General features: G+C 41.6%; 1 protein-coding gene across 1 annotated transcript in view; it reads left to right on the top strand.

The window, feature by feature from the left end:
- KIAA1210 overlaps positions 1-17,585 on the top strand; it is a gene marked incomplete at both ends in the record, with an annotated part of 54,630 nt that extends 37,045 nt beyond the window's left edge. Inside the window, 6 exon segments of the mRNA XM_082865138.1 lie at positions 8,474-8,582; positions 10,536-13,087; positions 13,091-13,145; positions 14,308-14,471; positions 15,924-16,026; positions 17,392-17,585. Of these exon segments, the coding sequence (XP_082721264.1) occupies positions 8,474-8,582; positions 10,536-13,087; positions 13,091-13,145; positions 14,308-14,471; positions 15,924-16,026; positions 17,392-17,585 (3,177 nt within the window).
- Between the last annotated feature and the right edge of the window lie 5,665 nt (positions 17,586-23,250).

Raw genomic sequence — 23,250 nt, 5'->3', positions numbered from 1 at the left:
CCCCAGTGGGACCTGGTAGTAATAAGAGGGCACCTTAGACGTTGGCTGGGAGTACCCCACAGGCAGAAACTCATTGTGGCCCCTTTTCTTTGGCTTTGAGAGTTTGACTGCCGTCTGTCCTGAACAGGAGCAGAGCCTATGACAAGCAAGCATGTCAGCTCCATGACAACAAGGATTTTTTTTTGTTTATTGCTGTGGACTCACTGCCTAGAATGGGTGTGGTACACTGCACATGCTTAGCCAGTACTTGTTAAAGATAAAATCAGGTGTTCTGATCCACATCAAGGGGACCGTGGCAGGGACCGGTGCCTCAAATTCAAGTGTACCATGAACTTCAAACTGGAATCAACTAAATCAGTCTGCTGAAGCTCAAGGTAAACCCAAACGATCAACTTTATCCACTTCAGAAAACTAGTAAAAACCAGTTCTAACCAGGACTCGTTCTGTAGATTTTCTAAAAATCCCAGAAAATCAATCTTGACAGGCTTAAGACAAGCAACCAACACGGTCAAGATTTGATCCAGACAATTCCTGGACTGATAGAATGATAGAAAACCCAGATCGTAACTCAAAGACTCACCTTCACAAGATCTGGACTTCCAAAGACAGGGCCAAGGTCAAAACAAAGATCAGACTCAAACAAGATTTATAGTTGGCATCAGTAGGAGGTAACACCAGGATTCTGGTTTGGATCAAACAAGCAATTTGAAGTTTCTGTCTTTGGGGATTGGCAAACGGGTGCAGCCAATCCCCAGAGAGTGAACCAAGGCTATTCGTCTTTGGTTTGAGGACGTACTGGAAGGGAAGACAAGGAGGTAGGAGATGCTTTCCGTGGCTCATAGTTTTCACTTTGGGTTCTTAGCCCTTCAATCATTAAGCAACAAGTAATTTGGAGGAAGGCACACAAGTTTTAACTTTTTCCTTCTATCCTCCTCCTTGACAGATCCCACCACGGGGCCCACGCCAACCCAGCATCAGCTCACCTCTTATTCAATCTGACACAGTCTCTAAGGAGTTTGAAGAAATCTCTGTTGCTGATGAGTCACTGAAGAGCCCACGGAAGAAGGGTTTATCACACACGATCTTGACATTGAAGAAGGCAAGTGTTAGCTCCATCCTAAGTCGCAGGTTGTGGGGGACGCTTTTGTTCCTGCTGTAGCTCACTACTAGGGGGATGTCTGGGGAAGGAGCTGCCATTCTTGCTTTTGGTTTGCCTGGTGGTTTACATTTTCTGTCCAAGTCTACAAACCAAATAATCAGCACTGTAATTTATAAGAAATGGAAGACAGTATTTCTGAAAAAAAAGTTTGCGGATGTTTTCAGTTATTTCACGAAGAAAACAATAGAGATTTTTATGGAAGTAAAGCCTCTATAGATTCCAATGCCCAAATCTCAAAGGTTAGGGCATGTAGTATTGTTTGATAGACACATATTCGTATGAAAAGTCATTTGACACGAGAGGGCAGGTATGTGTATTTCATATGTCTAGCTTTGCCAACCAAAAAATACCCATCAACAATTGGAAAATCGCAGATTTTGCTCATATCAACACTTCCATTCTCATACTATTGTGTGGTTAATTTGATTGGTTGTTTTTGAGCTTTAGAGGTCTTTTAGAGTGAAGTAGAGTTTAGAACAATTAACCTTGGGGACTAAAAAGTATACAGAAAGGTAATTTATGATGAAGATAATTGTCCAGTCAGCGCAAAACTCCTCTGTTTTGATATTAAAAGATTCTATGGAGAGAAGCAGCCTTCAGTTAGATATGGCAACAAAAAAACAATTTGGTTAGGACCAAAGTTAAAGCACAGGCTTTAACATTCCTTGTTGTCGTGTCATGGAGCTGACATGCTTGCTTCTGTCATAGGCTCTGCTCAGGACAGTTGGCCGTCAAACTCTCAAAGCCAAATTAGGATGCTCACTGATTTATGAATTTAGGCTACGACAATAGCACTAAGTCAGACAAATTGGAACAGTCTGAACTGGTGGAAGGATTGAATTAGATAACATTTTTTATCATGGTAAAATACACATAACATAAAATTCATCATGTTGAAGTGTACAACTCAGTGGCATTAAGTACATTCACAATGTTGTGCAACCATCACCGCCCTCCAGTTCCAGAATAGCTTTGGTTCCTGCATAAGGAAGCCCCAGGCCCACTAATCACTCATCACTCCTCCTCCCTCTCAGCCCCTGGTAACTACTAATCTGCTTTCTGTCTCTGGATTTGCCCACTCTGGATACTTCATGTAAGTGTAATCACACAATATATGGCCTTCTGTGTCTGGCTTCTTTCACTTAGCATAATGTTTTTGAGGTCCACGTCGTAGCACAGATCAGTACTTCAGTCATTTTTATGGCTGAATAATACTCCATTGTATGGATGTCCCATGTTTAGTTTAGCTGTTCATCCATTGATGAACATTTGGGTCCTATCCACCATTGGCTATTGCTGCTGTGAACATTCATACACAAGTCTTTGTTTGAACACCTGTTTTTAATTCATTTAGGTATATACCTAGAAGTGGAACTGCTGGGTCGTATGGTAATTCTATACTTAACTTTTTGAGGACCCACCAAATTGTTCTCCCCAGCAGCTACACCACTTTACATTCCCACCAACTATATATGAGGGTTCCAATATCTCTACATCCTGGCTAACACTTGTTATTTTCCTTTTTTTATATACAGTGTTTCCAGTGGGTGTGAAGTATCTCACTGCGGTTTTGATTTGCATTTCCCTAGTGACTAATGACGTGAAGCATCATTTCATATGCTTATTGGCCATTTGTATTATCTTCTTAGGAGAAATGTCTATTCAAGTTCTTTGCCCATTTTTAAATTGGGTTGTTTGTTTTTTTGTTGTTGAGTTGTAAAAGGTTTTTTATATATTCTGGATACTACACCTTTATCAGATATACGATTTGCAAAAAAATTCTCCCATTCTGTGAGTTGTTTTTTAACTTTATCAAGAGAACAAAATTGGATAAAATTTTTATTGAAGTCCGATTTATTGATTTTTTTCTTTTGGTACTTGTGCTTTTGGTGTCATATTTAAGAAACCATTGCCAAATCTAAGATCATGAAGATTTACCCCTATGTTTTCTTCTAAGAGTTTTAGCTCTTATATTTAGACCTTTGATCCAGTTTGAGTTTATTTTTACATATTGTGTGAGATAAGGGTCTAACTTCATTCTTTTGCATGTGGCTATCCAGTTGTCGCAGCACCGTTTGTTGAAAAGACTATTCTTTTCTCCATTGAATGGTCTTGTCACCCTTCTGCAAATCACTTAACCGTAGATGAATGGGCTTATTTCTGGACTCTCAATTCTATTCCATTGATCTATATGTCTATGCTTATGCCAGTACTACGCTGTCCTGATTACTGTAGCTTTGTAGTAAGGTTTGAAATCAAGAAGTGTGAGTCCTCCAATTCTATTCTTCCTTTTCAAGATCGTTTAGGCTATTCAAGATCCCTTGAAATTCTGTATGAATTTTACAATCAGTTTTTCCATATCTTCAAAAAGACACATTGGCATTTTGATAAGGATGGCACTGAAACTGTAGATCACTTTCGGGAGTATCACCATCTTAACATTAGGTTTTCCAATCCATGAACATGAGATGTCTTTTAATTTTTTTAGTTCTTTAATTTCTTTCAGCAATATTTTGTAGTTTACAGTGTGCAAGTCTTGAACCCCTTGGTTAAATTTATTTCCAATTAGTTCATTCTTTTTGATGCTATTGTAAATGGAAGTGTTTTCTTAATTACCTTTTTTGGGTTGTTCATTCTGAGTGTATAGAGATACAACTAGATTTTGTGTGTTGATTTTGTATCTTTCAACTATGATTGATTCATTTATTAGCTCTAACAGATTTATGGGGATTTTTCTTTTTTTAAATTTGTTAATCTTTTAATTTCTTTTCTTTATAGTATGTCATTTATATTGACTTCTCTATACAAATTTATTTGGTATTTTCTTCTGCTTTCATGAGTATGCAAAATCAATCTGGGAGTTTTTTCCCCAGACATTGTAATTTTCATATGTTCTGGGAATTTCTATTTGGCTCCTTTTAAAAATAGTTTCCATTTCTCTTTGAAATTCCACATCTGATCATTCATTATAAGTATAATGACTATATCTATATACAGAATTTTCTGTACATAAGATTATGTCATTTGTAAAGAGGAATAGTTTTACTTCCTTTCCAATTTGTAGGCATTTTCTTTCTTTTCCTTGCCTAATTGCTCTGGTTAGAACTTCCAGTAGACTGCTGAATAAAAGTGGCAAAAGCAGACATCTTTGTCTTGTTCCTCATCTTAGGGGAAAAGCTTTCACCATTAAGCCTTTCACCATTAAGTATGATGTTAGCTATGGGTTTTTCATATATGCTTTTTATCCCTAGTTTGTTAGGTGCTTTTAGCATAAAGGGTATTGGATTTTGTAAAATGCTTTTTTTACATCAATTGTGATGATATTATTTTTTCTTTCTTTCTGTTAATATGGTATATTACATTTGATTTTCATAATATATTACATAATTATTTTCATATGTTGAACCTCCTTGCAATTCTGGGATAAATCCCAGTTGCTTATAAAGTGTAATTGCCCTTAATATGCTGTTGGATTTGGTTTGCTAGTATTTTGCACATGTATTCATGAGGGATGTAGGTCTATAGCATTCTTTTCCTGTGATGCCTTTATCTGGCTTTGGAATCATGGTAATGTTTGCCTCATAGAATCAGGAAGTGTTCCCTCATATTTTTTTTGAAATATTTGTGAAGGATTGGCATTATCCTTTAAAAGTTTGGTAGAATTCACCAGTAAAGCCATCTGGTCCTGGGTTTCTCTTTGTTGGGAGGTTTTGATTACTGATTCAATCTCTTTACTTGTTATAGGCATATTCAGATTTTCTATTTCTTTTTGATTCAATTCTGGTAATTTGGATGTGTCTAGGAATTTATCCATTTCATCTAGGCTATCTATACAGTTATTCATAGTACTGTCTTATAATCCTTTTTATTTCTATAAGATCAGTAGTAATTGTTCCCTTTCATTCTTATTTTAGTAATTTGTATCTTGTCTCTTTTTTTCTTAATCAATCTAGCTAAAGACTTGTCAGTTTTGTTTTACTTTTCAAGGAACCAACTTTTGGTTTCATTGATTTTCCGTATTGTTTTTCTGTTCCTTATTTCATTACCTCTGCTTTAATCTTTGTTATTTCCTTCCTTTTGCTAGCTTTGGGTTTAGTTTTATCTTTCTAGTTTCTTAAGGTGGAGAGTTAGGTTATTGATTTGAGACCTTTCTTCTTTTTTAACAAGCATATACAGCTATAAATTTCTAAGGACTGCTTTTGCTGTATCACATAAGTTTTGTTATGTTGTGTTTTAGTATTAATTCATGTCAAAGTATTTTCTAACTTTCCTTTTGATTTCTTCTTTGACCCATTTGTTGCTTAAGGGTGTGTTGTTTAATTTCCACCTATTTGTGAATTTTCCAGTCTTCCTACTGTTATTGATTTCTAGTTTTGTTCTGTTGTGGTCAGAGAAGAGACTTTGCATGATTTCAATCTTTTAACATTTATTAAGATTTATTTTGTGGCCTAGCATCTGGTCTATACAGGAGAATGTTCCATGTGTATTTCAGAAGAATATGTATTATGCTCTCGTTGATTGGAATGTTCTGTATATATCTGTTAGGCTTACTTGGTTTATAGTATTGTTTCAAGTCCTCTATTTCCTTATTGCTCTTCTGTCTAACTATTTATTCATTATTGAAAGTGGGATACTGAAGTCTCTATTATTGTATAACTGTCCATTTCTCCCTTCAATTCTGTCAATTTCCGCTTCATGTATTTAGGAGTGGGTCAGTTGTTTGGTGTGTATACATTTATGATTGTTCTATCTTCCTGATGGATTGACCCTTTTATCAATGTATAATGTCCATCTTTGTCTCCTATAACAATTTTGACCTGAGGTCTGTTTTGTTTGATGTTAGTATAGCCACCTGACCTCTCTCTTGGCTACCATTTGCTTGGAAGCCCTTTAATCATCCTTTCACTTTCAACTTATTTGTGTCTTTGGATCTAAAGCGAGTCTCTTGTAGATAGCATATAAATGGATCATGTTTTTAAAATTCATCTCGCCAATTTCTGCCTTTTAATTGGAGAGTTTAATTCATTTACATTCATAGCAATTACTGATAAGGAAGGACTTCTCTTCTGTTTTGCTCTTTTTTCCCTATATATCTTACATCTTTTTTGTACCTCAGTTCTTCCATTACTACCTTATTTTGGATTTAATTAATTTTTTTCAGTGTACTGTTTTCATTCCCTTCTCTATATATTTTAAAATTACTTTCTTGTGGTTACCTTGGGGATTACAATTAAGAAAATTAACATTTTAAGACATGTAGTTTTCTCTTTCTATTAATTTGAGTAAGCTAACTATGTATTTTATAGGTTAATGAATAGAGTTAAATTATTTATAGTCAATATTTCCTAACATCAATCTAAACATTTGTCCTGCTTTAATGTCATAAACTCTCTATTAGTAAATTGAAGAATTGAGTCAGGTTGTTATAGGTTAAATCTTGGGCTTGCAGGCAGAAAGTCTAATCTTTGGTGGTGCAGTTAAACCCTTACCATCCCTAGGCATGAGAGTTTCTCAGCTATTTCTGCCATCCTCCCTCGTTTATTAATTCACTAGGGTGACTACAAGGGGGGCAGATGGCAGCAACAGTAGCAGGGCCACACTGTATCCGGTGTAATAGGTCATGTTCATTATTCATCCAAATCATCAAGAAAAGTTGGACTATATTCCCTGATCCCTATTTAGGAAGATAGGGAAGTAATGCCTTTGGAAAAGATGTTTACTAAAAGCTAAGAATGAAAAGATGTTGGTACTTTAAAGGCTGTGTCAGTTAGCTGGACGATCCACTTTGGTGAATCTTTAGTCTCAGTAACTCTGGACTATAAGTAAAGGGCTGTAAATCAGAGCTGGAAAAGGTGAAAAGATTTCATAGTTAAAAGCATTTTACCGGGAAGGACAGTAAAGCACAAATAGATGCCCAGGGTCAAACACTCTGGTAGTGGCAGAGCTAAGACCAGAACCCAGTCTTTTGACTTCCATCCCAGTACCCTTTTCACCCCATCATGTTGCCCCTAGCTTAAACATTACAGTTTAGCTTTAAAAGGAAAACAAAGTATAAGTTGAAAGAACAGTTGGTAGGGTGGCCAGCCTAGGAGGGCGTTCTGGTGGCCCTGAGAGAATCTCCTTGGTTTGGTGTCAAGCAGAGGCTGATCAATTGCTGTGCACTAAATCCTGTATGTGCGTGATCGCCTGGAAACCTCACCACAAACCTGGAAGACAGGGAACGTTGGCTAAGGGAAACTTAGCGTGACTCTTCTTTCTGACTTTCTTCCTTCTGCCTAATTGAGGAAAGGCCTGGGTAGCGCTCTCTAACAAGGCCAGGACATCTACTTCTTCCTTGCGACTCTCTCCCTGACACATGGATGAATACAAAAGAGTCCAGGAACATTTATGACACAGAGGCTGCTGCCACTGGCTCCCTGCTTTGGAATCTCTTAGGTCTGCAAGTCCCACAGGAGGTTTCCCCTTATCCTTAATTTATAGATGCGGACAGAGATTTAGAAAATAATTTGCCCAAGATCACACAGAGAGTAAATGATGGAGCAAAGATCTGAATCCAGGTCTATCTGACCTCATTCACTCAAAAGTAAATAATTTTGAGCTGTGTCTGTTTACATAGGCACTTCGAGTAGGAACATAAAGAGTTGTATGTTTGCCTTTAGATGTATATCACAAAGGCTTACACAAAGCTAATTACAGACACTGTTCAGTGCAGTGCAACTCTGACATTTCCAAAGCTGCACTGTCATTACCTGAAAACCTTGATTATACTAAACCAATTTCACCCCCTTCAGTGTGAGGGCTGAGCCCTTCATCTTTTTCTCTCTTCCTTCCTAACCAAACCCCAATCCTTTTTCTTCTTTTGAGCTAGAAAGATATAATTCATGCTTTCATTAAATCCCCTGAAAAGAAGCCAAACAGGACTTGAATGTGGCTCCCAGGTCTGGTGAAGCAAATTTAAGAATTCCAGTGTTGCCAAGAGTATGATTGTTGTCAGGCCCAGCAACCCCATTTTCAGACTTATGGCCTTGCAGTGTGGGTCAGTGGTTTCTGGGGTGTTTTCTAGAGTTCCCTGCAGCATATCACTCAGAGATCAGAAACCTCAAATCTAGGTGAACCACTTCTAATAGGTAGAATGATCACCAGGTTATGGACGCCATTGGAAATAATTTCCATTGTGAATTGTATTATTATGCTTCCAACAGAGCCATTTGGATAGTAAGGACTTTTTTCCTGATGCTTTTTTCTTCAGCAACCATTCAGGGGTGGGTTCAGAGTGCTTAAGTTTGATTCAAGCTCTTTCTTTCCCTCTTTTAGGCAAAACCAAAGCAGGTGAAGCCACGCCTTCCACTGGCTTCTGAAGAAGAGAAAAGCACAACCGAAGGGAAAGAAGCTGACCAAAAGAGGCCGAAAAAAGACAGTATAGGTTGGCATATCTTCACCCTCACCCAGAAACATGTCCTCAAGCTTACCGGCATGATGCTATGTGACAGGAACCCAGGCCTGCTGTTGTAGTCCTCAGAGAGCTTTCAGTTTAAGATGCATACTAATGTGGTCCAAGTTTATCCATCTAAACTGCCCAATTAATACAGTTGCCACTTGTGTGAGATTTAGGTAAAGGGCCATACCTGGATTCCTATTGTACCTAAATGAATTTCCAACCAGAGAGGTGTTTTATGTTTGTTTGTGTGTTTAATTCTATGTCTAATGTACATGCTGAGTTCCTCCGTGAGCCCAGATATCTGAGGGCAGCCAGTGATTTCCCCTTCAGCATTCCCCCTCAGCAACAGAACCAGACAATAATAACAGAACTGGTGAAAAAGACCCTGGTTTTTTAAAGTTGCTTTTCTCTTCCAGTAGAGAGAAAAGGTCTTGTGTTAACAGTGAGGCCAGTTCCCATATCCTTGGGCAAAGAGGGCTTGGGAAGCTGCAGACAGATGTCCTTGGCGGCCAACACCCATCAAATCCCCAAACAACAAATACCACTGGAGTGAAAATCTGTGTGTGTGTGTGTGTGTGTGTGTGTGTGTTAGCTCCAGCTGATGGCAATCTAATTTCAAGCAATACTTGATAAACCAAAATTCCTGTTCCACAAATTAAGTCAAACAGCTCTTTCATATTTTTTCCACAAAGGATTTCACATGTGGGTTCAAAGGCAGGATATCCGTAAATACGTTTTCCCATGAAAAGAAACAAAACCACAAAACTCTTCTGCATAACAAAACAAGAAATTAAATGAGTAATTTCTTTTGCTTTCTTTTTATCCTCTTTTCATAATTAATTAATTAATTAATTAATTAATTAATTAATTTTTGCAGTACGCGGGCCTCTCACTGTTGCGGCCTCTCCCGTTGCGGAGCACAGGCTTCCGACGCCCAGGTTCAGCGGCCATGGCTCACGGGCCCAGCAGCTCCGCGGCATGTGGGATCTTCCCGGACCGGGGCACGAACCCGCGTCGCCTGCATCGGCAGGCGGACTCTCAACAACTGCGCCACCAGGGAAGCCCTCATATTTATTTTTAATAGCTGTCACTTTTACACACAGAGGATAATACTTATTCAGTGTCCATGAGGGCAGATACTTTGGTTTTCCATGTCATGGGAGTGGTTTGGAGTACAGCACCCCATGCTCAACACTGTATGCTGGATGTGAAACCACTAGATGGAGCTAGGGACCAGTGGATGATGAGGGAGGGGAGGCCCCCGAGGGCCCTCCCACCTGGGGATTAAAATAAGTTCCTTAGTAAAAGTACTAGAGAGGAGAGGAGCAGTCTGTAGAACTGCTGCCTTGTGCTCGACCTGAAGCCTGTGGACCGATGCAGTTGTTAAGGCTTTCCAAGAATGGCTTTGCATGTATATTACATCAGATTATTTTAATAAAGAGAGTTGAAAGCAGAAGAAATGGGGGGCCATAATCCTACCTTCCAGATAACCCCTGTTGACACCTTTCTAAAAAATAAAGCAATACCTGCACATTATATAAAAATTAAGTAGTATTAAGTAGAAAATAGAAATACTAAGTAGGAAGTAGAATTTCCCTTCACCCTGCCCCAGTCAGTTTCCTAAAAGGTAATCGTTGTTACAAGTTCAAAAATTGCCTTTTGCTGTGTCTCACATCTAATGGTGGAACAGAGTATTGATATAATGGTGATGTGCCGACCTTGGAATCAGTTCATAAAACCGGATTTCACTTTGATTTAAAAATTTCCCACCACAGAAGGCTAATAGTGACCAAGTTGTTCCCTGTGTTCGGAATAGCTACTTCTCCATGCTAGGGAATTCAATAGCAAATAGGTACCCATTGGGCCAGGGAGGAGTATTCTTATCTTACAGAATCAAAAGTACACATCTTTCCTTTTCCTTACTTCTATTTGGTACAGGTGCCTCAGGCTGGGAACAGAGAAACAAAACTGGGATTTATGAACAGAAGACAAGAGATCCGGCTGCAAACAGAGATGCCGCTGAGAGCCAGGGCTACCCATTTCTAGCGGCATACAGAAGACAGTGTGGAAGGAGAGGCTCAAGTACTTTGGAAAGAAGTGAGCATGAATCCAAAGGAAGAAGCTTTAAAGCATCCAGTCTAGCACTTGACCTAGGTAATGGAGCTTGGTTCCCACCTGCCGGTAAGACTGCCAGGGATTTCCGTTCCTGGAACCTGCCCTTGGTGAAGCAAGTCATGGAGCAGCCCCCGACGGCACAAACAGAAAGCGCTACTCCTCAGGAGCTGCTTTCAGATAAAGATGACATGAGAAGGAGCAATGCCGGTATAGATTTTGAACGCAGAAAAGCACCAGCATCACAGCCCATACCTGGAGACAGGGAAGAGTCCATGGTTAGTGGTCTGTCACCATCCCGTGAAGATGGGGCTTCTGGAGCCGAGAAGACAGAAGCCAGAGCCGCTCTTTTACCCGTGGTGGGAAGCCCTTCTACAACCCAAGATATTTTCTCAGTGTTTACGGATCCTTCTGATAGCCAGTCAGAAGAGGAAGAAGCGTCCATCTTTGATTTGAAAAGTGTCCAATTTAAAATGAAGTCAGCTCAAGATACCTACAAAGAAAAGTCTCCTGGAAACGTTCTCCAGGCCTTTACCGCAAGCACTTCAGATAACTTGCTGAGAGCTTTGGTAGAGGGAGGTATTTCTGCAGAGAGGCTGCCTCCCAGAAGCCTTTCCCTGTCCTCGGGGGAGCTGAAAGCTGAAGCCATTGCCTCAGAGGGTACTTTAGAGGCTGACAGTGGTTCTGAGCAGCAGCTGGCTCTTGGATCTCTTTTCCAGCCCTCCAAGAAGCACAGAAATGAACAAGAAGACTTCCCAGAATCAGAAAGTTCAGCTGTGGGAGTGAGCAGTCCTGAGCAGCAGCAGGTTCCTAGGCGGTGGGCTCCTAGGTATTCTTCCCGTGCCTCGGGGAAGCCAGAAGTGAGAGCCGTCTTTTCGTGTTACGAGAGTGCTTCCAAAGAGGGGAGTGGCTTTGGGCAGCAGCGGGCTCCCAGGCACCTTCTCCAGCCTTTGAGGAAGTCCAAAGATGGCCAAGAAGTCTTTGCAGAATCCGGTTTTGCTGTGCAAATGACCGGTTCTGATGAGCAGCTGGCTCCCAGATGCGCTTCCCAGACTTTGGGGAGGCCCAAAGACCAAAAAGAAGTCTCCTGGGCTTCAAAGAACGTACCTGGAGTGTGGGGTGCTTCTGTGCAGCAGATGCCTCCCAGGCGCCCTTTCCAGTCCTGGGTGGGCCCTACATCCGAGCAACAAGCCTCTGCAGGTCCAGAGAGCGCTGCTGCGGAGTGGGGCTTTGCCACGGGGGCGCGGCCTCCCAGAGTGACTTCTCAGGCCCAGAGGAGACCAGTCGTGAAACAACCAATCTCTGCAGGTCCAGAGAGTGTCGACACTGAAGGGGATGCTTCTACCAAGCTGCTGCCTTCCAAACATTCCCAGGCCACTGTGAGACCTAAACTCCAGCAAATGTCAAGTTATGAGGGTGCTGCTGTTGAGGTGGGCATTTCTGGGGGGTCACTGCCTCCCAAATATCCTGCCCAGCGGGTTAACAAGTTTAAAGTTGAGGAAATGTCCTCACGTCTAGAGAGCATGGCAGTTGAAGAAGGCATATCTAAGGAATCGGTGCTTCCCAATCATCTTTTCCAGTTGTTCATGAAGTTTATGGTACAGCATATCTTTTCAGAGATCCCTTCTACTGAGGAGGGAATCCATGTGGATCCTCTGTTTTCAAATCAACCTTCCAAACCCTTGTCGAGGCCTGAAGTTGAGCACCAAGTTTTCTCAGGCTACGAGGGGACCGATGTTGAGGGAGGCATTTTTTTGAAGCAGCTGCCTGCGAAAAGCCCTTTACCGTGCTTGGGGAGGCCCGAAGGCCTGCAGGAAGTCTTCTCACGTTCAGAGAGCACTCCTGTAAAGTGCAGTAGTTCTAAAGAGCAGCCGCCTTGCAGACACCCTGGCCAAGCCGAAGATGAGGCTGAATTTCAGCCACAGACTTTCGCAACAGGCCCAGGCCCAGTGAGTGCAACTGTGGAGTGGAGAGGCTCGGAGGAGCACCTGCCTCCCAGACACCCTTTTCAGGCTCCTGCAGCCCCTGAACACCAGCAACAGGTTTATTCAAGTCCCATGAGAGCTGCTGCTGAGGGAAGCATGTTGGAGAGCGATCCTAGCTGCTGGTCCCTACCGAGAGACCCAGCTTCTGCAAACAAAACCAAGAAACACAGCCAAGACTCTGAAGACCTCATTAAGAACGTCCCGATTCCTGCTACCAAAACCGTGACGTTCACCGATGCTCCTGTCTGGCAAACATCCACTTCTTGGGGCACCTACTCTAAGGAGGAAGTTCTTGAGAGTGGTGATCAAGGTAACAGACATTCAAATTTATCCACCAGTCGGGCTGTTGTTGAAAACATTTTTGGAGTCCAACTGAGAAAAACCTCTTCCTCATAGAAGTATAAGGGTGAGAAAAGAGATTTTACCAAGCTTCCTTCTGTTTCCCAAAGGGGTCCCCTCTGGACATTTGTCCACATTCTGTAATGGACACGTAACCGTCTCCCCATCCCCCTTTCCCCGTGCACCTTACATGTAGATGGGAGTTTATGCTTTTCTCAAAATACCGTTACGTGGATGCTCTCCTCGGCACCATGTAGATTTTAAAAGCCGGCTCATTAATAGAGCACTGTGTTCAGACCCTCTGCTTGAAATCTTAATCTATTGTAAATGTTTGTGCTTACACAGCTTCTTAACTCACCTGAAATGTCCAAGAATCCAGAGCTAGGTGATTTCTTGAGCATTTATGGCTCTCAAAGCCTTTGTACCTTCAGACTCATCATCACACAGTCTTGTACGTGCCTATAACCGTATCCATTTAACCACACACTTGCATTAGAGACCACGAAGTAACAAATGCAATAGGATTTTCCTTGGAGTTAGAAAAATGACATCAGTGACCTAAGCGTCTGGCCTCCTAGGAATTTTCCCAGCCCACCTGGCAACCATTGTCCTACCCTGAAATGGGGATAGGAAGAGGGATGGACAAGGGAGGCAAAGGGACCAGTAAGAGGATGGTTTGCAAACTTTGAAGTACAGCTTCTTATCTACTCAAGGAACTCCTGCCTTGCCAAGTTGTGGGGAGGGCACAAAAGAAGGGGGCCCTTCTCTATATGTTATCTTTTTATTTTCATTTGGCAGTTAACAAGGATCCCCATTTGGGACATTATTGTGGGTAGGTCCCAGCCAGTCTCAAGACCCTGCCTGCCTCACTTTATTTATTTATTTTTAAAATAAATTTATTTATTTAATTTATTTATTTTTGGCTGCGTTAGGGGGTCCTCGTTGCGGTGCGTGGGCTTATCACTGCGGTGGCTTCTCTTGTTGCGGAGCACGGGCTCTAGGCGCGTGGGCTTCAGTAGTTGTGGTTCGCGGGCTCTAGAGCACAGGCTTCAGTAGTTGTGGCACGTGGGCTTCAGTACTTGTGGCTCGCGAGTTCTGGAGCACAGGCTCGGTAGTTGTGGCGCATGGGCTTAGTTGCTCCGCGGCATGTGGGATCTTCCCAGACCAGGGCTCAAACCCGTGTCCCCTGCATTGGCAGGCAGATTCTCAACCACTGCGCCACCAGGGAAGCCCCTGTCTCACTTTAGTTCTAACTTCTTTCATTCCTTTCTCAGGAAAAGCTCCTGGTCGACAGTCAGATCATGCCACCTCAGAGCCAGCTTGGATAACCATGATAAACCAGAGGCAGGAGAGTCTCCAGGCCAACATTCCTGTGAAAGAGCCAGAAACCAAGAATAGAGCTGGAGCCGAGGCTGAGACTAAGGAACCTAGATATGGGGTAGGACCTGGAACGGCCCACAAAACACTCCAAAAGGGTGCTGGAGCCAACTGATTGAGCTTACAATGGGAACTTTCCCAGACATGCAGCTCCCCAGCTCTTTGGATGTGTTAGGCAAGGGAAGGGAACTCTTTGGGGGAAAAGACTTGCTTTGTACTCATAGAAATGTGCTCCACTTTATGTTCTTAAAGCATTTGTGAAAAGTAATGAATACGAGAAGATTCTGTAAATCAAATCCTGCCCTAAATATTCTAGAGCAGGATTCCATGAAATTGGTTGAGAAATAAGTAGTTATTAAAAATCCCCAAAGGTCACCACTGGGGTGAGAGTTGAGTAACTATTCTTACAGATTTTAGGCCTATAAATATGTATATGTATTTAAGAAAATATAAATGGAATTAAACTATACATATTATTTTTCACTTATTTTATTTCTGGGCACCTTTCCATATCAGTACATAATGATTTAACTTCATGTAAATAAAGGTAGTGTTTGGTGTTTGGGTTTCCATATATTGATTTGGTTTGGTCTGGCATCTCCCTATAGGTTAAAAGAGGAGTTATGTGATGGACTAGGCTAATGGTACCACATGTGGATCAGGCATGCTGGGATGATGTCTTGCTTCCAATGTCCCATTTTCAATGTCTTTGGAAGTTTTAGAATGAGAACCCCTCTTGTCAAAACTACATAAAACTGACTCAAGAAAACTCAATGAAATTTACATATCGAGATGTCTAAGTTCCTATACTTTTTTAGGTGCTTACTGAATTTGTTGTGGGATCATGTGAAAATCTGTTTAACTCTTTGCTTTAAAGATCTTTTCATTTCATTATTAGTATTTTTAAGGGAGCAGGGTCATACAGGGGGCAAAGTCCACCTTGGTTAAAGCTTTGTCAGAGGGAAATACACTAGGGTATATGAACTAATTAATTTAGACCAGTTGTGGAGAGGTTAATTTGAAAAGCTTAAACTGTACAATTTTGAAAAGACCTATTGTTATATCACTTTGTAATGCAAGGAGCGCACATCAGATGTAAATAGGTTTTGTTCCATAGAAATCTATGGAACTCAAGTCAGTTAACTGATAAGGTTTGTTTGTGACCACCGCATTTCTGTTAGCTTTCTGTTAAGTGCTGGTAAAGTCCTAGAGAAAACGTTGTTGTCAAGTTACATAATTCTCTTGTTAACCTGTTTACACTGTTTGTATGATTAGACAGCCTTTTCTCCCAGCTCAGAAAGGTGATAAAGTTGAGCCAGCTTAGATTTTGTGAACCTAAATTCTGAACCAAGGTGCTTTCTGTGCTATTTCTTTCCTTATCTCTCTCTTTCCTTTTGATTAATGTTGAACTTATAATACCCAGGACAGGACTTGCACCTTGTGATCTGAATAAGTAATTTGCTGTTTTCATGTCAGGACTTACAAGCTTTCTGTTTTCGTTTTTGTATTAAAGAGAACTGGCCTTGCAGATGAAAACCAACCGAGGAGGGTTTTCACTTCTGATGTTAACAGACAGGAGAAGATGGCACTGAAGCCACCGAAGTCTACCAGAGCAGGTAAAAAACACACCCCAACCCCCCACTCCCAAAATAGCCCTGGCAGAAGTTGTGAAACTTTTGCAATTTCAGACAATACATGTCTCTTCCCCCAAATCAGCTTATGATTCTCTCATGGTTCTTCCATTAGATACAGATATTAGCTTGTTTTAGGAAAATCCAATTATTATGACTAAGTCAGTCCAATGTATAATTTTCAGAGGGTCTTCCAGTCTTTTACCCCATCGAGGAAGCTGTATCGGAACAAAATTGTGATCATTCACTAGAACTTTCCTGTGGCTGGTATTCAAGAGGAAAGACCCAAGCCACTTTCTAGTCCATAGCAAAACGGTATTTTCTCAGCTAAGGCTTGTTTCAGCCCCTCTGTATTCTGAGCAGAGGTATGAGAGGTGGGGAAATGTTGAAAGCTGAAACAAACACTGCGCTGTGATAGAATAGAATGGGGTCTCATCAGTAGAGTCATGTGCCAGGGGGATTTTTTTTTTCAGAAGGAGCAGGGGGAGGGGAGGATAGATTTATATTGAGTCATCTCTGTTCTCTGCCTCAGTCCGCCTCATGAAGAAATTAAACTAGGAATTAGGAACCCACCATCTGGCCATGATATAGCAGCACTTGACCTGCTTATAGCTGTGAATAGTCTCATGGGCACAGTAATCCAACTCTCACTGTGCATTAGGATCACCTGATGTACTTTTTAAAAATTACAGATGGCCCTGGATCCATTGCTAGAGATTCTAATTCAATTAGTTCAGGAAATAGCATGTGCATTTGTATTTTTAAAAAGAGCCCTAGGGGGTTCTAATGTGTGGCCAGGGTTGAGAACCACTGGTTGAGTCTAAGCCACTAAGTCAATCAACCGTAAAGCAGGATGAGGGAAGGAGTAGAACTGGGGAATAGTGAAGTAGGCTGCTAGGTAGGAGTAGTTGATATAATGTTATTTAGCATATAGACTTTTACAGGGTGTATCTATTGAGTCATCAACAATCATTTCATACAGCATAATGGATTGGCAAAACGAAAACAATATTACCTAATATGAAATTTTAAAAACTGGACAGATACCATGCAACATGTTTCCTCTCTGATCTCAATTCAAAAGGGTAAGACAATCCAATAATAACCACCCAAAGATTGGCATTTATAGCTGTAGGTATCTTCTCTCAGGCCTTCCCATGTCAGGCCCCTGTGGCTCTAGCCATATTGATGTTACCCTTTTCACATACCACCCTATGGCATTGCCCATGCACTGACTTTTAGAAGCCAGAGGAAACCTGAAAGGAGGAAAATTTTTACTGCATCCCATAAACATACTTCAGTATCTCTGGGGCTTCTTAACTGCTTGTGTGTTATTTGCTATGGTTCCAGTAGGATTCGAAGATGAGAAGATATTTCAAGTACCTTCTACGGAAGAAGAAACCAGAAGGTTTTCAACTCTCCCAGCCATGCTACAACAGCCAGCTGAGCCGGATGAGCCAGCTGAGCCGGATGAGCCAGTCTGGTTCTCCCTGGCCAAGAAGAAAGCCAAAGCATGGAGCCGTGTAGAAGAAGCCACGCAATAAACAGCTCCTGGGTGGAGTAGCAGCATTTTAAATGATAATTGCCAATAGCTGTATTAATGTCACGTAGTGAATTATTTACTGTAACCATTTTTATTACGCATAAGAGCCTTAAAAGGGGAATTAAAGCTAATAATTATTTGAATGAAACAGATGCCATGAATGCCTAACCTTCAGTACAGTCACTGCCAGCATCTGAAAACCCAGCTTTTCCTCTATAAAAACTATGTAAAATGTAAAACAGAAAGATAGATCAATGGAACAGGATAGAAAGCCTAGAGATAAACCCACGCTCATATGGTCACCTTATCTTTGATAAAGGAGCCAAGAATGTACAGTGGAGAAAGGACAGCCTCTTCAATAAGTGGTGCTGGGAAAACTGGACAGGTACATGTCAAAGTATGAGATTAGATCACTCCCTAACACCATACACAAAAATAAGCTCAAAATGGATTAAAGACCTAAATATAAGGCCAGACACTATCAAACTCTTAGAGGAAAACATAGGCAGAACACTCTATGACATAAATCACAGCAAGATCCTTTTCGACCCACCTCCTAGAGAAATGGAAATAAAAACAAAAATAAACAAATGGGACCTAATGAAACTTCAAAGCTTTTGCACAGCGAAGGAAACCATAAACAAGACCAAAAGGCAACCCTCAGAATGGGAGAAAATATTTGCAAATGAAGCAACTGACAAAGGATTAATCTCCAAAATTTATAAGCAGCTCATGCAGCTCAATAACAAAAACACAAACAACCCAATCCAAAAATGGGCAGAAGACCTAAATAGACATTTCTCCAAAGAAGATATACAGATTGCCAACAAACACGTGAAAGAATGCTCAACATCATTAATCATTAGAGAAATGCAAATCAAAACTACAATGAGATATCATCTCACACCAGTCAGAATGGCCATCATCAAAAAATCTAGAAACAATAAATGCTGGAGAGGGTGTGGAGAAAAGGGAACACTCTTGCACTGTTGGTGGTAATGTAAATTGATACAGCCACTATGGAGAACAGTATGGAGGTTCCTTAAAAAACTACAAATAGAACTACCATATGACCCAGCAATCCCACTCCTGGGCATATACCCTGAGAAAAGCATAATTCAAAAAGAGTCATGTACCACAATGTTCATTGCAGCTCTATTCACAGTAGTCAGGACATGGAAGCAACCTAAGTGTCCATCGGCAGATGAATGGATAAAGAAGATGTGGCACATATATACAATGGAATATTACTCAGCCATAAAAAGAAACGAAATTGAGCTATTTGTAATGAGGTGGATAGACCTAGAGTCTGTCATACAGAGTGAAGTAAGTCAGAAAGAGAAAGACAAATACCGTATGCTAACACATATATATGGAATATAAAAAAAAAAGGTTCTGAAGAACTTAGGGGCAGGGCAGGAATAAAGACGCAGACGTAGAGAATGGACTTGAGGACATGGGGAGGGGGAAGGGTAAGTTGGGACAAAGTGAGAGAGTGGCATGGACATATATACACTAACAAACGTAAAATAGATAGCTAGTGGAAAGCAGCTGCATAGCACAGGGAGATCAGCTCGGTGCTTTGTGACCGCCTGGAGGGGTGGGATAGGGAGGGTGGGAGGGAGGGAGACGCAAGCGGGAAGAGATATGGGAATATATGTATATATATAACTGATTCATTTTGTTGTGAAGCTGAAACTAACATACCATTGTAAAGCAATTATACTCCAATAAAGATGTTAAAAAAAAAAAAAAAAAGAAGATGTGGCACATATATACAATGGAATATTACTCAGCCATAAAAAGAAACGAAATTGAGCTATTTGTAATGAGGTGGATAGACCTAGAGTCTGTCATACAGAGTGAAGTAAGTCAGAAAGAGAAAGACAAATACCGTATGCTAACACATATATATGGAATATAAAAAAAAAAGGTTCTGAAGAACTTAGGGGCAGGGCAGGAATAAAGACGCAGACGTAGAGAATGGACTTGAGGACATGGGGAGGGGGAAGGGTAAGTTGGGACAAAGTGAGAGAGTGGCATGGACATATATACACTAACAAACGTAAAATAGATAGCTAGTGGAAAGCAGCTGCATAGCACAGGGAGATCAGCTCGGTGCTTTGTAACCGCCAGGAGGGGTGGGATAGGGAGGGAGGGTGGGAGGGAGGGAGACGCAAGAGGGAAGAGATATGGGAACATATGTATATGTATAACTGATTCACTTTGCTATAAAGCAGAAACTAACACACCATTGTAAAGCAATTATACTCCAATAAAGATATAAAAAAAAAACCTATGTAACATGTTTGCACTGCTGTCAAACTGAGAAAACTTTAACTTTGAACAATGTGCTTTAGAAGGGAGAAAGCTAAAACATTTTGCTGGAGCAATTAAGAGGTGGTCATTTCCTTTGATCAAATAAATTCATTCTAATGGAAACATCCAGATGATTTGGTGCAACGATTGGCTTCTACGCTTTATGAGCCTAGTTAAATGCTTCAGTTCTTTGGTTACTGCTCCAAACTTTGCAAAGCCCCCTAAGAAGAGGTGGTAGAAATGAAAATTCTGGGTCTCCAAGAAAAATGTTGCACAGCCAGTCCCCCAATCAGCCCACTGCCCTTTGAAACACCTTCTTTGTATCCCTGAGGGCTCCCAACACCTGCAACTTACACAGAGCTCTCTTTCCACGTGCCCCATGTCAACGTGTCACAAGTCTGGCAGCAGTGAGCACCTTCCTATGGGGCATAACATTCCTTGGGGATTATCATACTTCTCTGCTTCGTTAGCCCATCAGTGTTTGACCTTTTGCCCCAGTGCCACTGTGACCCTCCCTAGTTGCTCAGAAGTGTACTGCACTTCATACATATCCTATTTTTAAAGCACTTAAGATCCTGTTGAAATTCAAAATTCTGCAGATTCCAAAAGCTGTGCTTTCAATGGGGCAGATGGGAAGCCTTCCACAAGGAAGTCTGGGGCCACTAGAGAGCTGTCTTATGCCCTGGCTCCAGCCTTAAAGTGGAAACCCCCGAGTAGCCCAGTTTCTTGTCCGTTTCCCTCAGCAGTCTCTGTTTCAGAAGATTTTAACCTAAGACAAGACTGCACCCTCAAAGCCACAGAACAACTGACTTTCTGCTAACGGGAAGCCTGAAGCGATTGAAGCAGCCTTTCCCTGCCCTCATTCCTAGAGGCACACACACCTCAACAGTCACTAGGCTGGACAGCCCCCACCTCCCCAGTGAACCACTCCCCCCCAGGTCCTTCCCCTCTATTCCAATCCCAAGCACATTAAACACTAATGGAGAGCTCCCTTTGGATGCCTGGAGAGTACCTAGCTCATTTTCTCAGGAAACCCAGAAGTGTCTTAGTATACCTTTTACTGTGTCTGCCTCTGTCACCTTGGGGCTACTTTGCTTAAACAGAAATGCAGACCTAGACATAACTGTGCCTTTAAATCCCAAGTAGGGTGCTGCCTCATGCAAAAAACAAATTCAGAGAGGCTGTGAGGTGCCAGAGCTAATTTAAACCCTTGGTGCTTGGTTTTCCTGATGATGGTATAATGTGATATGGTACAATCATATGCTAGTTTTGCGTTTTCTCTGTAAAACATCTATTTTTCCTCATACTATATCTTTGCCTTTTTGATAATGCTAGGTTTTTTGGTGTTTTTTCTTGCGGTACGCGGGCCTCTCACTGTTGTGGCCTCTCCCATTGTGGAGCACAGGCTCCGGATGCGCAGGCTCAGCGGCCATGGCCCACGGGCCCAGCCACTCTGCGGCATGTGGGATCCTCCCAGACCGGGGCATGAACCCGTGTCCCCTGCATCGGCAGGCGGACTCTCAACCACTGCACCACCAGGGAAGCCCCACACGTATTTTTTAACACCGTCGGTTGTAACACATCTTAGCAGATTCCACTTCAGGTTATACTAAGTGTTTTTTCAACTTCTTCAAAAATATTTGACCCAGAGTAGTTCCATGCGGACTGTTCATAGCTACTAATCCGTCAGTCATTTTAAACTCAGCAGTCACCCACCTCAGTCCTAGTCTGCTCAATACTGTTACTGCCAAATTCCTAGGATGACAAGTATGAAAATTTTGACATGTTTTGTTAGACAGTGCAAGTACTACCAGGAAAATCTCAGGCAGGTCTTGGAACTCAAATCTCTCCCAAAGTAAATAAAAATGCTAATTGACTATCTGACTATACCTCTCATATCTGTTCCAGAAGTCCCATAGCTCTGCCACTTGGCACCCCAAAGACGAGCTCATTAGGAAGCTGCCAATGAAAAACAGCTATGAAATGACCAAGATTACTGTGACCAGAGCTGAGTCCTAATTCACACATAAAGAACAGTAGTACCGGTATAGGATATGATGCTGAAACAGTGCTTCTGTCCATACAATGAAAGGTGATCTTTCATTTGGAGTTCAAGCTGCCTTCAAGCCCCTTATTGCTCACCCCAATTTAACAAAAAGTTGCTACATAGCTTAACACCATCAGAGTCAAGTCTCTGTGACGCTCAATATGAAGTAGACACAGCAGCTAAATCAAAAACATTCAAGGAATTCAGACAAACCATCGTCAAAATACTTGGTAATAACTGTCCGCTGGTAGAAAAGCATGAGGGGTATGTGGGCCTTTGTATAGTGGTTTCTGCAGTTTCTCTTTGTGATATTTTACTATCGGTAAGTCTAGCTGGCAAAGATAAATATTTCATTCACGAATGAGCACACTGCTTCACCACTTCCAGTTCATCAGAAAGTTTCTCTACCTCTTATGATCAGAGACAAGAAGGCCGGCAATAGTTCTATGGACTTGTTAGGAAAAATCCAGTCCAATGCGGTCTGCCCTTCATAAAACTCATATATGAAGAGAGTCCCAGAAAAACAATGTAAAAATGACAATTCAGCATTGACTCCTTAAATAAACAGCAACAGCCTAGCAATATTAATACCATCTGTTGACCCATGAAGTTATAAGACATACACTACAGATCCTAGCCATTCAATCATTCACCAGGCAAGTGCTGAGTACGCACCTATATACCCAGGGTTGTGTTAGAGAGGCCTCACTCACAGATGTCTAAGTCTCATGACTTGCTCTAGTTCATGGTCTAGAGGCAGACAGTTGGACAATGATGACACAGGTGTCAAGTGCTAAAACAGGGATGAACACAAAGTGCTATGGGAGTATGGGAGGGAGAATGATTAACTGGGACAGGGGAAGGAAGGAAGTGGGTTGGTGCCTGGGAAGGTACTCAAGGGGAGGCATTTCACCTGGACCTTGAAGGATCCCTGGGAGTTTATCTAGCAATGAAGGATGGCAGGGAAAGGGTAAGGAGGTCTCTGCATGGAGAGAAAACAGCCTGCATAGTAGAAGAGATGTGTGTGCATGTGTACCTGTCCAGGGAATGAAATGGCTCCAGCATGGGCAGCGTGGCAGATGGGCCTGGAAAGCAGATTGAGGCCATAATTATTACTACTAATAATTATTACTACTAAAATTATGACTAAGAAAGTCTTCTACCTCCTATATAAGCACATATTCCTGTTTGTGCCACCAATCCCTTCCTCTCTTGCCTAGCTCAGTGCCCTCCCATCCTTTTCACCTCCTACCCAAACCTGTCAGTTTTATTCATTAAATCATGCATTTACACATCTACC

This window comes from Leucopleurus acutus, assembly GCF_964270905.1.
Source record: "Leucopleurus acutus genome assembly, chromosome: X".
Taxonomy (NCBI): Eukaryota; Metazoa; Chordata; class Mammalia; order Artiodactyla; family Delphinidae; genus Leucopleurus; species Leucopleurus acutus.
The sequence above is the reverse complement of the archived record's forward strand: the minus strand, read 5'-3'. Positions and strand labels throughout refer to the sequence as shown.